Source organism: Callospermophilus lateralis, chromosome 8 (assembly GCF_048772815.1).
Source record: "Callospermophilus lateralis isolate mCalLat2 chromosome 8, mCalLat2.hap1, whole genome shotgun sequence".
Taxonomy (NCBI): domain Eukaryota; kingdom Metazoa; phylum Chordata; class Mammalia; order Rodentia; family Sciuridae; genus Callospermophilus; species Callospermophilus lateralis.
The window spans coordinates 2653930-2669172 of NC_135312.1; the positions used below are offsets into that span (position 1 = coordinate 2653930).

The 15243-nt window shown below is 55.3% G+C and overlaps 1 protein-coding gene across 5 annotated transcripts in view; it reads left to right on the top strand.

The window, feature by feature from the left end:
* Rgs12 (regulator of G protein signaling 12) overlaps positions 1-15243 on the top strand; it is a 106386-nt gene that overhangs the window by 11055 nt on the left and 80088 nt on the right. For 4 of the 5 annotated variants that reach the window (XM_076864408.1, XM_076864411.1, XM_076864409.1 and 1 more), the window contains exon 2: positions 8323-10276. The exons of the other annotated variant lie outside the window; for it this stretch is intronic. In XM_076864408.1, the coding sequence (XP_076720523.1) occupies positions 8420-10276 (1857 nt within the window). In that variant the 5' untranslated portion in view covers positions 8323-8419. The remainder of the gene's footprint in view (positions 1-8322; positions 10277-15243) is intronic. 5 annotated transcript variants of the gene reach the window in all.

The window sequence follows — 15243 nt, forward strand, 5'->3', positions numbered from 1 at the left end:
ATAAGATGGCTTCCTTCAGCTTGTTGCTAGGTCGGCCTGTACCCAAGGGGAGGGCTGCCAAGGGCAGGATAGCCCTCTTCACTGCTGGTCCCTCCCGTGTACCAAGCACGCTCCCTTGGGCCCTCCCCTGAGCTCAGCTCAGTCTGCTCAGGAGTGGTCGGGGTGCCTGGCTCCTGGAGAGCAGTGTATTTTGATCTGTAGATGAAACTGAGGTGAGTTATCAGCCCACCCACCCACACCCAGGATGCAGTCATGGTGGACACAGAATACCAGTGGAGACTTTGATGCTCAAGTGAGGCACGGTGGGAGGTCAACATGAGTTGGGGTACAGGGATCCTGAAATCCAGACTCGCTCGTTGGAAGTCACTTAGACCTCAAAGTTTGTGAATAGTGGCCCCCACCCAGCCTTCTGTCTTTCTGGTTCCCCTCTCCCAGCTGTCCTGCCGCCTCCTCTGAGATAGTACCTGTTTGCAACTGAGCCGTTTTCCCAGCCTGCTCTCTGCCAGGAGAATTTTCAGAATTCAGGGGCTGCTTTCTTCTGGTGCCACTTCTGACCCCTCACTTACAGCTGGCAGGGTCTCTGCAGACATGGTTTTCCCAACAACTTTATAGGTCTCCCACAGATTTCCTTGGCAACATTCTATCAGGCCAAAGCTATGCCCTGGACTCTCCTCCAGATAAGCTCTCTGCACGTGGCTCCTGCAGGGAGGAACAGTACCCGTGAGCTTCCTGTAGGCCCCACTGGTGATGTCCTTCTCAGCTTGTGCTCCTCACAGTGCTCTGCTACCCTGAAGGAAGGGCTTTCCTTGGACAAGGCCTGCTAGAGCATGAGGGCCATGGAGGCCATGGGCCATTCACAGCAGGGGTCGGGTGGCAGAGGTAGATGACAGTAATGTGCATCTAGAGAACCATGTGGACAGGAGGAGACATGCAGGTGCGCTTCCCAGGGGGATGGAAAACAGGTGTGGTAACAGGTCATCTTTGCTCAGGGTCCCCTCTCCTGTGCCCTTGAAATTCTGTTGTGTGATTGGGTTTTAACTGGGGGCTTCTGCCCTGCCTTGCTTATCCATCTGGGTAAGCCATCCATCCACCTGCTCCTCTGTTTCTGGGAAGGCAGTGCTGTCTGCACATGCGGGTCACATGCAGTCGGCAGCAAGGCAACCCAGTGGGGCAGGGGAGCCGTCTGGCTGGCTGCCCCAGCCCTGTAGCACTCTGCTGTGTGCTGGCTGGGAGCATCCTGGGGTAGGGTGGATGGGATCCACAGCTCCCTTGCTGGTTATCCTGGCAGGTGGGCTGGCAGCATCTGTTGGGTTCAGCTAGGTAAAGGGATTAGGGGTGGTGGGTGGGGTTTGAAGATAGAGAGTGAAAGTGGGCCCTAGCTTCCTTTCTTGGAGGTTAAATGTCCCTGTTGCTGTAGGCTCCTGGGAAATGTTCCCTGGTGGGCTCTCATCAGTCTTCTCGTGTTTGGTTCCCCCTCCAGCCTTTCACTGTTTTCGGAGTGTTGCTGTCAACTTGTGAGGTGGTCAAGGTTGCTGTCAACTTGTGAGCTGGGACCCTGTGCTCCCTGCTCCCAGCCTCATGTCCATGTGGAGTGGGGGTGGGAAAACATTGCAGAGGTGAGTGCAGAGGAGGTGGGTGATGGGGTGTGAGCCAGTGGGCTCTCGCCTTGCCTGCTGCCTGGTTCTCACTGTCCACACACTGCCGCCGTGTGCTCTGCAGCAAGGGCCCTGAGGGCGGGCTGTTGTCTCTGTTGTTTCCCTTGTGCCTAGAAGAGTGCCTGGCACAGAGGAGGTATTCATACCGATGTGGGGTGGACGTGGGCACAACAGCTGGCTGTGTCATTGGAACCCTCTGAAGTGCTCCTGGGCACAGGGCGTGGGTGCTGCATTCATAGCTAAGAAGCTGTTCCTGACAAGAAGCCCTTAGAACCACTCTATCATCTCACATTCCAGGTCTTTAGAGAGGCAGGTGGTACTTTCCCTCCCTGGAGCATCTGGGCCCCATGGGCATGCTGGGGAACTGGGAGCTCAGCAGCACTGTGGGTGCCGATCAGGTTCTTAGAGTTGCACCCCTTGAGTGAGCTACCTTGAGATCGGTTGGTGTGATCAGTAATCAATAGGAAGACTGTCCTGGAGACAGTGTGTGTGGGCACCTGTCTGTGGCTGCTAAAGGAGGGGCTGTAACCTAGTTGAAGAATTGCTTCTGCTTCATCTGCTGACCCTTGGTGAGGGGCATGGGACAGGGTGTGGTCAAGCTGTGGCAGATTCTCAGCCCTGTGCCCGCAGGGCCAGCACAGTTCAGTGTGGATGAATAAGACAGTGGCATCAGTGGGAGCTCCAGGATGAGAGCAAGTCCGTTCACTGTCTCAGCAGTCTGAGTAGGACAGGTGTAGGCATGAGAGGTGTGTCCGGGAGCTTCCCAGCTAGAGGTTGGCATTGCACTGAGGCGGGGATGGAAAAGCTGCGTGTCCGGCTGCCCTGCCCTTCAGGAGCTGCTGGAGGTTGGAGGCCTGGGACCGAGCTGGACCATCTGCACTATTTACCCAGGGGGTCTAGGTGTGAGGTGCCTGGGGCACTGTGGGCTGGACCTGGTGCTTGGGGATGTGCGGGGTGTGGTCCTGCTGAAATTCCCTACCCAGTGCTTCATCCTTTGTCGTCACCCAGCAGACCCTTGGCACCTCACAGGTGGCCTCTGCTGGGGCCTGGCCTGCGTGTTCTCAGGTGACTTGTGCCCTCTTAGAAGGTCTGTTTTGTGGGACTTTTGCACTTGGCTCTCTGGATATAGACAGTCCTGCCTGTTCCTAGCGCTGGGAGGTAGGCTGTTAATTTTTGGAGCAATCAGTCAGGCAGGTGTTATTGGGCAACCACTGATCATTGTTCATAAGTTCAGTGGTCAGTGGCCCCCAACTGGTCTCTGCAGCTATGTAGCCCTGTTCCTCAGGAGCAACCTGCTGCTGGAGGCTTGGCAGAACTGGTGGCTTGTGCTGCTCTTCTGTCCCTGGGGCCTTAATGCAGGGGCCTGTATCCTTGCATTGCAGGGTGGGGAAGGGGTTTCATTCACTGATTGGGATTACCCTATCGTTTCTCCTCCAAACCTTCTTGCATTGTCTCACTTGTGAGCTTTGGGGGACACCTCATCTGAACCATAGCAGAATTCAAAAGAATGATTATGAAAATGATCAATGAGTTCCAAGAAAATAGCAGAAACTAGTGAATGGATTAAGGAAGTCGGTACAGGAGGTGGATCTTGTGGTGGCCTCAAGATTCCTCCACCACTTTTTGGGTTTTTCTTTCTCTCAGTGCGCTCGCTCTCTCTCTCTCTCTCTCTCTCTCTCTCGCTCTCTCTCTCTCTCTCTCACAACTCTCTCTCTTTTTAAGTCAAATGAGGCCAAATATCCTACCAAATGCTAGAAACTGGCTTTAATTTTGGCTGCTGCCAGGTTCCCAGGGAGAATTCTGTATTCAGCACATAACCTCAATTTAAATCAGACAGCCCACACCTCCCTTCCTAGTTTGGGGAGCCCTCTGACCGCCTTTCTAGGTGAACAGATGCCTTCCTTCCCAGGAACTCCCATGTTGGTCCTCTTGGTCTCCTGTCTCTCTGTAATGTCCCCCACTCCTGGCTCTGGGCTGTGCCTTTTTTTAATGTTGTGGTGCTGGTGGTTGAACCCAGGCCTTGTGTGTGCAAAGCAAGCACCTCACCTCCTGAGCTGCACCGCAGCCTGTGTGTGCTCGTGACCTTCCTGCTCTTTGTTTGGATCAGGTGGTCTGTGCTGTGTCGACTCCTTGTCCGGAGGCCTCTTGGCGTTTTTGTTTTGGTCCTGGGGACTGAACCCAGGAGTGCTCTGCCACTGAGCCACATCCCCAGCCCTTTTTATTTTTAACTTTGAGACAGGGCCTCACTAAGTTGCTTAGGGCCTTGCTAAATTGCTAAGGCTGGCTTTGAACTCACTTCCTAAGTCGCCGGGATTCCAGGTGTGTGCCACTGTGTCCAGTAATACTTACTTTCTCTCTCTCTCTCTGTAGTGGGAGTTGAACTCAGGACCTCATGCATGCCAGCAAGTCCTTTACCTTTCAGCTACATCCTCAGCCCAGGATGGCCTCTTCTGGAGGCTGTGTCCTCTTGCATCTGCGTGTGCTTAGGCTGGGGAGTGCTCTCTGGCACTTCCCAGGACCTGGTGCCTTCCTCTCTCTGGGAAGATGACCATCATCCATGGGAACACCAGGGAGGGAGCATTTGGACTCATTTGTGCTGTGTGCTGGCAGGAGATACGCTGAGGGAGAACTGGCCTTGGGTGCCAAGACCCCCCAAGCGGTGGGAGAGCTGGGCCCCATGCTAGAAGCCCACCAGAGCAGGAGCAGCAGTAAGACGGGGAGGAGGTGGCGGCAGGTGGCATGGGAAGGGCAGGGAGACTACATTTAGGAGGTTGGACAGGGTTCATGTTGCTGTGAGGAGAACAGAGAAAGGCCATAAGGCTGATGGGGTGAGAGAGTGACTTCAGAAGGAACCTAGGGCCCACTGGCCAGATGCCCCACAGCATTATCTGCTCAGTGCAGGACTGGGAAAAGCCATGGTCAGTTCCTACAGGGTGGGGTGTCCTGGGTGGGTGTGAGGGACATGGGGTGGCTAGCAGTGTTCCTAGCTGATGCCTGGGATGCTGGATTGGGTGAAGGGGGCCTTAGAGTGGGAGAAGTGAAAGGGTCAGTAGGGGACCTTATGTGGTCACAGGAAAGTGCACGAGTGGGGTGAGGCTGTGGTCACAGAGTGTGTGACCATGAGCAGAGGACAGGTGCAGAGGTGGGAGGCTTCCCGAGTGAGGAGGCAGCTGTTTGGGCGGGGTGGGCTGTAAGGCAGGGCCCCAGCCAGGGGCAGGGTGCTTCTGGCAGAAGGCGTTGGTGTAGACGCCTGATGTGGTGACAGCAAGGGGGCAGAGCACCAGGGTTGGAGCTTAGAAGAGACTCCTGGGCTGTGGGGAGGTGGTCCCTGAGGGTGGGAGTGGGGGACAGGCCTTGGGTGGGTGGAGTGGGGGGCTGGGAACGGCTGGGCTGCTCTGTCTGGGGAAATGGGGATTCTGCTGACCTGCAGAAGGGTCAGAAGCAGGTAGGGTGGGCTGGTTTTTCCCTCAGGGTCAGAAGTTCACTTGCCTGCAGGGTTTCTTGTCTGGGCTGAGAGGTCTTTGTAGGAAGGGACTGTGTTCTTCATGTTGTAGCCCCAGGCCTGGCTTAGTGACACCATTGTATGGTAGGTGGCATGTCTGCTGTTGGGAATGTGTGGCCAAGGAGCTGGTCCCCGGGAGATTTAAGAGGACTGTCTGCTGCAGGTGTTTGTGTCTGAAGGGATAAAAGTGTGCAAAAGGCATTGAATATGGATGACAGTTAAATGGCCTGGAAGTGGCCTCCTCATCCCTTGGCTGGGGCCCGTCCTGAGACTTAAGAATCTGCCAGATCATCCCCTTTGGCACCATGTCCTTCTGTGTCCTGGCATCCTCCTGGTGGCCTCCTGAAGATGACCTGGTGGTCAGGTCTAGCTGGGCCAGACAGACCTGTCGGGTAGGGATTGAGATTGGGGCCTCAATAGTGCTCTTCAGGATGGCCCAGGGACCTGGGGTTAGGATCCAGCTGCTAGATGGGGTGGTAGGGGACAGGGTGGCGGGACACAGGGATGGTCAGTGTCTTCTGTGTGTGGTGTGTCCCTGGGGACAGGTGTATGTCTTCCTGGTGTTTGTGTGTTGCCCTATGGGTGTTGGGTAGATGGCCAGGGTCAGCAGCTTTGACCATTGCTGGATGGTGGTCGGGACACGGGTCCCAGTTGGAGAAACTGGCTTGGTAGCACCTGTGCTGACTGGGCCAGGCTGAGGGGAGGGACCAGGGAAGCTGACAGCACCCTGTGCCTCAGGTCCGATGGCTTCTCTGCTCAGTTGACTCTTGAAGTCTGGTAGAGAAGGAATAGGCCTCCTGTCCCTGGATGAGGTGAGGCTGTGGTCACAGAGTTTGTGGCCATGAGCAGTGTGCGCCAGTGACCAAACTGCAGTCACCCTGGGAGCGGCAGTGGCCTTGGTGTATTGTGTCTGCCGTGGGTCGACTGGATTCTGGGATGTTTTAGGAGGCTGTGTATGCTGTTCCCACCCCTCAGGTGCCGAGACAGCGCAGCTTAGCTGGTGGCTGAAGAGCACAGATGTGTTCTCCTGCAGGTCCCAGCTCAGTCCCACCAGGCTGGAGTTAGTGTGGGCAGGGCTGGGCTCCTCATCCCTTGACCTGCCCGTCCTGAGATCCCTCCGCCTGCCTGTCCTCTGATGGGTCCTCTGACTCCCCTCATGGAGACCTTGGGTTTACAAGGGGCCTCTTGAATAATCAGGGGGGTCCCCCATCTCAGACCTTCACTTGATCGCATCTGCAAATCCCGTTGCCATGGGAGGGGATGTGCATGGGCACCGGACATTAGGATGTGGACTTATTAGGGAACGTTATTCAGCTATTGCACCCCTAAAAAGATCCAGCAAAGAGTCCTCAACACACTTATTGATAACTTTACTAAATTTGTTACCTTCTCTATTTCTTCTTCCATCTTCTTTCTTTTTCTTTTTTTCTGTTCCTGGGGCTGGAACCTCGGCCCTTGTGGCTGCTGTGTCCTCTGCCACTGAGCCACACCCCCAGCCCCAGTAGGTATGTTCTTACTGATGAATACCAACCAGTTAAATGCTTAGTCCTAACATTTAAATTACTAATTTAGCACCATTTAGATATTAAATAATACAGTATTTGTAAATAAATTGCTTTTTTCACACATACGTTTCAAAAAATGATTTTGCTCAGAGGTGCATCCTGAAAGTCCATTGTCACCAGAGGCTGCTCCTGGAAGCATCTGATCATGCTCTTCCACCCTCAGCTGGCTCCCAGCTTCTGTTTATGACTCTGTTACTGGAAACTTTATCCCCAAACACAAGAATCCCTTCTAACAACAGATTTTTAAGTCATGTTCCATGTTGTATTCTGGAGCTTCACAACGCAGCCACTGGCTGTGCTGGTTTTAAAGGGTCTGGTGCGGTGGAGAGTCCTCATGGCGGCTGAGATACATTGAGAACAGGCTGTGCAGGCTGGCTCCCAACTGGCTTCTGCACCCTGACTGATGAGAGGCCCCTGCTCCTTAGCGGTCTGTGTAGATGGTGAGGTTTATGCTGACGCCTGCCCCACTTCTGGGAGTCTGGAGGTTTGGCACGGACCCTCCAAGGTGCCCAGGGGACCAGCCCCAGTGAACGCCCTGGACACTGAGTCTCTCCTGGGCTCCCTGGTTGGCACTTACACACCTGCCGTCACAGCTCCTTGCTGGGGAGTCAAGCACGTCCCTAATCTCCACCAGGAGGGGACTTGGGACATTCGTCTGGTCTCCTGGACTTCGCCTCATGCCGTCTCCTGCTGTGGATTTTGCTTGGAGCCCCTTTGCTGTAGTGAGTCATAGCTGTGCGTGTGCCTTTGTGCTGAGGCCTGGGAGTCCTGGTGGCCACTGGCCCTGGGTGGTCTGGGGGCCCTGGCAGGTCTGTTTTCAGTGATATGCAGTACTTTGAGTGATGAAGTCCTGCCCTGGAATAATTAAATTAGCATTACATTTCCTTGCTTGTTTTGGGTGGTTGTTGTATCTCTTCTGTTGAGTGTCCTCTGTAGCTTTATAAATCGAGGTTGTTTCAAACTAATGTGTTTTCTGCACACAACACTTTGTTCAAAAAGTTAATTGTGGGAGGATTGTGGGATATGAGAGAACATAAGTGACCCTGTCTCCTGAGGGAAATGCTTTGAAGGGATTCATGAGCAAATCAAATGTTGGGTGGAGCCATCTTTAGTGCTTTGACCCCAGGACAGCCCTGCTGTTCAGCTGATCTCTGCCACCCAACAGGCACCCTTGGTCACACATGGCCCGCGGTGGCTCCTGGGAATGTGCAGCGGGGCCTGTTTCCGTCCCGACCTACATGTGGGGCTAATCTGTGGAGTCCTGCACGAACCTCCTCAGGGGTCACCCCTGGGAGGCACTTTACAGCTGAAGGGAGGGTTCTCAGTCTGGCTTCTTTTTTTGGTTAGCACAATACCTTTATTTTGTTTATTTATTTACTTTTATATGGTACTGAGGATTGAACCCAGGGCCTCACCAGCCAGGCGAGCGCTCTACCACCACAACCCCAGCCCTCAGTCCAGCTTTGAGGTGCAGCGGCGTGAACTCTGCTGCTCCCTCCTGTGGGATTCGAGTGGTAGCCGGGCGGGCGTTCCTTGTGGACTCTTTCTTCCTCAGTGGTGGGGATGGCCTACTGATAACGAGTGTTTTCTTTCCTCCTAGGGCCTTGTCTTAAGAGGAAATGTGGTAGCCTCGAGCACCCCTGAAGCATGGATCCCCGGGCTTAGCGACATGCTGTCCGTCTTGGGAGCACCTCAGGATGTACAGGGCTGGCGAGCCAGGGAGGCGCGTGCGGAGTGTGGAGGTCGCCCGTGGCAGAGCCGGCTACGGGTTCACCCTCTCAGGACAGGCGCCTTGTGTGCTCAGCTGCGTCATGAGGGGCAGCCCCGCCGACTTCGTTGGCCTCCGAGCTGGAGACCAGATATTTGCTGTCAATGAAATCAACGTGAGAAAAGCCTCTCACGAGGACGTGGTGAAGTTGATCGGGAAATGCTCTGGTGTCCTGCGCATGGTGGTTGGTGAGGGCGTCGGCCACCTGGAGTCCTGCTCCAGTGATGAGGAGGGTGGACTTTATGAGGGGAAAGGTTGGCTGAAGCCCAAACTTGACTCTAAGGCATTAGGTATTAACAGGGCAGAGAGAGTTGTGGAGGAAATGCAGTCGGGTGGGATTTTCAGTATGATTTTTGAAAATCCAAGTCTTTGTGCAAGTGGTTCAGAGCCCTTGAAACTGCAGCGAAGGTCCCTGTCAGAGTCTGGCGCCCCACGATTGGACCCAGGCTTCGAGGCACTGAGTGCGCCGCGTCCCAGCATGCTTTCCAAGGAGGAAGTGTCAAAAGTCATCAAGGACGACTCGGTTTTCAGCATAGGACTAGAGGGTCACGATGACTTTGGGCTGGATGCGAGTATTTTAAACGTGGCCATGGTGGTGGGCTACTTAGGCTCCATCGAACTGCCTTCTACAAGCTCCAACCTGGAGTACGACAGCTTGCAGGCCATCCGTGGTTGCATGCGGCGCCTGCGGGCAGAGCAAAAGATCCACTCACTGGTGACGATGAAGGTCATGCAGGACTGTGTGCAGCTATGCACAGACAAGGCCAGTGTGGTGGCCGAGTACCCAGCTGAGAAGCTGGCCTTCAGTGCTGTGTGCCCAGATGACAGGCGGTTCTTTGGGCTGGTGACCATGCAGACCAGTGATGATGGGAGCCTGGTGCAGGAGGAGGAGGGTGCCCTGCGGACGTCCTGCCACGTGTTCATGGTGGACCCAGACTTATTTCATCACAAGGTCCACCAAGGCATTGCGCGGCGGTTTGGGTTCGCCTGCACGGCCGACCCTGACACTAGTGGCTGTTTGGAGTTCCCAGCATCCTCACTTCCAGTGCTCCAGTTCATCTCTGTCCTATACCGAGACATGGGCGAGCTGATCGAGGGTGTGCGGGCCCGGGCTTTCCTGGACGGGGACGCTGATGCTCACCAGAACAATAGCACCAGCAGCAACAGTGACAGCGGCATTGGGAATTTCAACCAGGAAGAGAAGAGTAACCGGGTGCTCGTGGTAGACCTGGGTGCCAGCTCGAGCAGGCACAGCCCGGGCAGTGGCCCTGGGTGGGAGGGTGCAGGCGGGAGGGGCTCTCAGCCCTGGGGTGTGCCCTGGAATGGGGCCTTCTGCCGTGACCCTGAGGCGGTCTCCCCATTTGAGGCTGGTCCCCAGACGGACAGGTTCTGGGACTTAAACAAGCATCTAGGCCCACCCTCTCACATGGAGGTGCCCCCAGCCTCCTTGCGGAGTTCTGTCCCTCCTTCCAAGAGGGGTGCTGTCGGTGCTGGCTGTGGTCTGAGCCAGCGGTGGCTCCCTGTCCATGTGCTCCAGGAGTGGCAGTGTGGGCATGCCAGCGACCAGGAGTCATACACAGATTCTACCGATGGCTGGTCCAGCGTCAACTGTGGAACACTGCCCCCTCCCATGAGCAAGATCCCTGCAGACCGATACCGGGTGGAAGGCAGCTTCACGCAGGCCCCACTGAGCTCCCAGAAGAGGGACTGGCCCAGGAAGACTTTTGGAATGCAAAACATTTTTGGGCCCCATAGAAATGTTAGAAGGAGCAAAGAAGACAAGAAGGTAAGCCTGCTGGGGTAGTGCAGGTCAGATACGCTTGGTGGCATAACTGGGCCTTCATATCCCGCGGCCTCTGGCAGGTGCCACAGTGTGTTCGCTCTGCCTCAGGCGGCAGACTTCCTTGCGCAGGAGCCTTGGCTCTCCACAGCTCTCATCCTCCTGCTGCCTGGGCCCTGACGCCTGGTCAGCAAGTGGCATGAGAGGGAAGGTGACTTCTCAGCCTGGGCAAGGCCCTCCTCCTGCTCCTCTCTTTGCTGAAACCCTCTGCGGGTTGCTGGCTGGTTGGAGCCAGAGCAGGCATGGAGCGGAGGCCTGGCTGGGGTGCCACCCTGGAGATGGGATGTTTTCTCACACCTGAGTCCCCTCCAGCCCTTGGGATTTTCTTGTTATGAAATACTTCATTGAAGGAGACGATGGCTCTCCTGTAGTTTTACCTCCCCAAGAGTGACTGTGGGAAATGCTAGTGTCTGAGGACAGACTTTTTTTTTTTTTTTAAAAAGAAAACCTATTGTAGTCCCATGGATTTTCAACCTGATTTTTTTTTTCTTTTTATTTTCTAAAACTAAAATGAAATGCATGTTTAATAGGTTGTTCTAATGGGGGTCTTGTGTTTTCCGGTCCCTGGCAGCTCTGAACCCCAGGTGGGACTCTCAAGGAGGTGTCCTCTGCCTTCCTTGCAGGAGCACTCCTAGGGCTGGCCTCGGGGGCTGTTCTCCCTGGGAGGGTCGGGAGGTCAGGGACTGGAAACTCACTTGAGATGGGATGTTGGTGGTCTCTTGGGCACATATTTAAGAACATGTTCTCCATTGTTCTTATGTAAGCGAGAGAGACAACCAGACCCACCTGGCTTTTGTGGCGGTGGTGCCCTTGCCCACATCCCATGAAGCGGGGTGGCCTAAGCACAGGACAGTGTTGTGCTTTGCATGATTTACGGTCCTGGTTTACGGTCCTCAGGATGCCTGGGAGACACACGTATCCTTGTCTGGTTAGCAAGTGAACTGACTGACCCTTGAGGCTCAGGGAGGTCAGCCGGTTGGGAATCTTTCTAGTCTGTCCCCACTGAGCCAGCTGCCTTGGACAAGTGGGGAGCCACAGCCCAGGCTGGACTGAGGCGGGAGGATGGAGTGCCTCTGGGGAGCTGGGGCATCAGTGCTGGACTCGGGCACAGTGCCCACTGCTTTACGACAGCACCAGTGCCTGACCTCACCTTGGCAGGAATTCTCTATGTCATCAAGCAGGTGGCTTTATTTCCATTTTACTGGCAAGGAAGCGAAGCGTCATGAATGTTGAGAGGTTTGCCCACCGCCAAGTGGCAATTCAGTGCTGGCAAGTCACCCCCCACCCCCGAAGACAGCCCTGCTGTGAAGCAACAGGATCAGTTGGCCTGGCCACAGCAGAAATGCCCTGTTGTTTTGGGAAGCGGACTGGTCGAAAGGGACACGCAGCTCTCAGAGAGGAGGAGAACTCCTGCTGACCCAGAGGAAGACAAAACTCCAAATTCTGACGTCCCATCCGAAGTTTCTCACAACATTTATAGGCTGTCTAGAGTCGTAATGTTCTAGACTACCTGCTATATGGTTGTGTATGGGGTTTCTGGTGGGAAGCCTGTTTACAGAAGCAGAGTGGGATAAGGGGAAGAACTGGCTGCTCCTGTGTTGCCCCTAGCCTGGAGCCTCCACAGGTGTGCTTACACTTCAGAGGGGAGTAGTCAGACTCCCAGGGGAAGTTATTTACAATCCAAAAGGTAGAGACCGGTCAATCAGACTTCCTGGAGAAAGACTGAGAGAGGGGAGGGGAACTGGGCCCTTCCTTCCCAGGCTTTGGTTTCTCACCGGCACATTTTATAAGTCCACTTCACAGCCGGGTCTGGTTTGTCATCCCACTGTGTCCAGCTTGGCTCTGCTGTACTTTCCCCATGTGTCTGTGCCTTCCACTTTGCTAAGTGGGTTTCTCATGTCATCAGTGTGGTCTATCCCCACGGCCCCCCAGTGGGGAAGCTTCCAGGGGTAATGGGGTGGCCATCAGATGGGTCCTGATGTCCCTCCAACAGGTGGTAGTGACCGGCTCATATAGTGAGGCCACCACAGATGCAGGAGAAGCAGAAGAGAAGCCGGGGACTGAAGCAAGGCCCTGGACATTGGAAGAGCAAGAGGAATTAGAGAAGGGAAGGCGGAGATGCTGGAGACTGTGGACGTGTCAGGCGGCCAGGTTTAGCTGCTGTGAGTTCCTGTGGGGCCCGTGGTGGCTGGAGAGCATCACAGTGCACAGCGTAGGCTGAGTTAGTCTGGTCTAGCCAGGAGAGAGCTTGACAGAGGCTTGAACAGGGGAGGGCAGTATAAAAACTGGGGGAAGGTGGGCCGCTGCTGAGGGAGGGAGGAGCTTGCTAAGGCCAGAGGCATGCAGAGGGCTGAGTTTGGAGAAGCAACCAGGAACAGACGGGGACCCTTAAAGGAGAAGGCCCTGGAGGGCCGAATAGAGCTCCGAGGAGCAGCATGGCTGCACGGTAGTGACTTGAGTGCTGGCAGGGTGGAGGGCCCGGCTGCCAAGGAGGAACTGTCATCCAGAGCGACATCTCAGGACCACCGTATGCCATCCACCCACTACCACCTGGAAAGCAAAGCCCAGGAGGAAGGAACACCCACCCAACCTGGATGCTTCCTGCAGCCCCTCTGTTGGCAGAACCCAGTGAGGGGAAGGGAACAAGGTGGTCAGCCGGGCCCAGCTCGAGGATCAGAGGCTGGGCAAGGAAGGGAGGGTGGGGTGTCGATGATTGGTGCGCACCCTGTTTGGCCACACAGCATCCACGCCCCTTCTGCACACACTAGGTCTTCCATACACCAAGGGTGACCCAGGTGGATCCCCAGGACAGGACTCTCTTGGCGAGGACACTTGCTCCTCCGCTGCATTCCAGCAGTTGGCTGCTAGTTGTTGTGTTGTCCTGTGACTCCTCTGAACCGATTCTGTGAAGTGTGTTCTGTTACGTGACCACAAGGTTGGCCAGCTCTGTGGTCAGCTAGCCGCTGGACAGCTGCTTCCTTAGGTACCTGGCAGCCGGTCTCCTAGGCCCATCTGACGGCTCAGTGTGCACTCTGTCTTGTCTTCCTTTTCCTTCTCAAGGTCAGAGGTGAGAACTTGGGGCCTTCTCAGGCATTATTGGACATGTGGCCTTCTAGATGCCCAGGAGCAGGTTGGGGCTTCTTAACCTCCCTGAGTATTTCACTCCCCAGCTTTTTCATTTGAGCCAGCCGTGGCCTGCTGGGTGCCTCCTGTGACTGGGGAACTTTTGGCTGGGCAGCCTTGCAAGCTCCTGTGTTTAGTGGGTGGCAAGCGTACCATATCCAGGATGGCTGAGCCCCAGGCTTGGGCGGGCCCTGCCAAGGTGTTCTTTCCTTAGGCACTCTCTCTGAACTGCAGATAGCTGACCTCCGGGGAATGGGTCGGTTCGAGTTGCCCAGCTGCTAGAGTTCAGGTGGAAGGCAGAGGTGGAGACTACCATGAGAGCCGGCTCCTCCAGTCTAGTGCCCTTCCTCCCCCTCCACCTGCTTGAAACACCTGTGTTGGAGGGGAGAGGACTGCTGGAGGGGTGGCAGTCAGGAGGGGGGTGTGGGAAGACTCCCCTTGATGTCCTAAGTTCTCTGTGCCCCAGCAGAACCTGCTTCTTATTGGCTCAAGAGTATATGAAACCTGTCTTTCCTGGGTGGCTGGAGTGGACAGGACTGCCCTGCGGGTCAGAAGAGGGGCAGAGGGATGGTCCTGAGCTGCAGGAGAAGACACTTGGAAACCCCTGTGGGCCCTGGGGGCCACAGGTCCTGAAAGGAGGGTGCCCCGTGCCAGCGTGAGTGCACTAGCCTGCACTGGCTGCGCGGCCAGGCTGTGAAGGGGCAGTGTGCGGCAAGTGGGGCTCCACAGAGGGCTGCGCGAGCAGTGGGCACTCGCCCTCACAGTAGTGGAGCATGGGCCTCCTGGGTCCAGGTGTGGCAGGCTGGCTCCTCCTGAAGCCACTCGCCTTGGAGTGTGTGCGGTGTCTCCTCGTGTCCTCACAGAGTCCCTCCTCTTCTCACGAGGACACCAGTCAGACTGGATGAGAAGGCCACATCTGCACACACCCTGGGTTTGGGGTCAAGTTTCAATGTGTGGATTTGGGGGAGCACAGCTCAGCCTATCCTGTCACCCCTTTGGATTGGTTGAAGCCATGTCTTAAAGTGGCCACTGCCAGATCCTGAGTGACAGCTCTGCTTGTGCCAGCGGCAGGAGTGATGTTGGAGGATGAAGTGGGCAACGTGGGTCCTGACGGCCAGTGCTGGCCTGCCCTTTGACAGCAGAACTGAGGTGCCCTGTGGTGTTCAGGCCGCACTTAGAGTCCCGTCTGCTGGAACCCCACGAGTGTGGGGAGCTGTGGCATTAAACATCAGAGAAGGACTTAAACATGATCTAATAAATAATTACAAACTAGAGGCGGCTGAAAAAATGAGCTGGCCTCGCTGCTGACTTGCACATGCCTGAATGAGATCCATGTCAGATGTGATGCTGGGCTTAGAGCTAGGGATTCAGTTTGAATTATATAAACACAGGCACATTTTAACATTATGCTTTTAGCATGGCTGCACCCCAGTCTGCTGTGTTCAATTGAGGACAGCAGGCTGAGCCACTCTGCCCCTACCCATGTTGTTATGAGAGGAAGGGAGGCCAGCGTGGAGGGAGGGAGGCCGTAGAGGAGCCTGACCTGACCAAGAGCCTCCCAGGGTGTGGAGAGAGCAGGTCATGACAGCAAGCCCTTACTGGTGTGACAGTCTCAACACCCTCAGGCCATTTTTTTTTTAATATCTTTATTTTATTTATTTTTATGTTGTGCTGAGGATTGAACCCAGGGCCTCCCACATGCTAAAGGAGCACTAGCCTCACCCTCAGGCCATTTTTAAGTGAGCATATGTATGTATGTAAATATATGGGAAAATGGGAGGGACTACTTC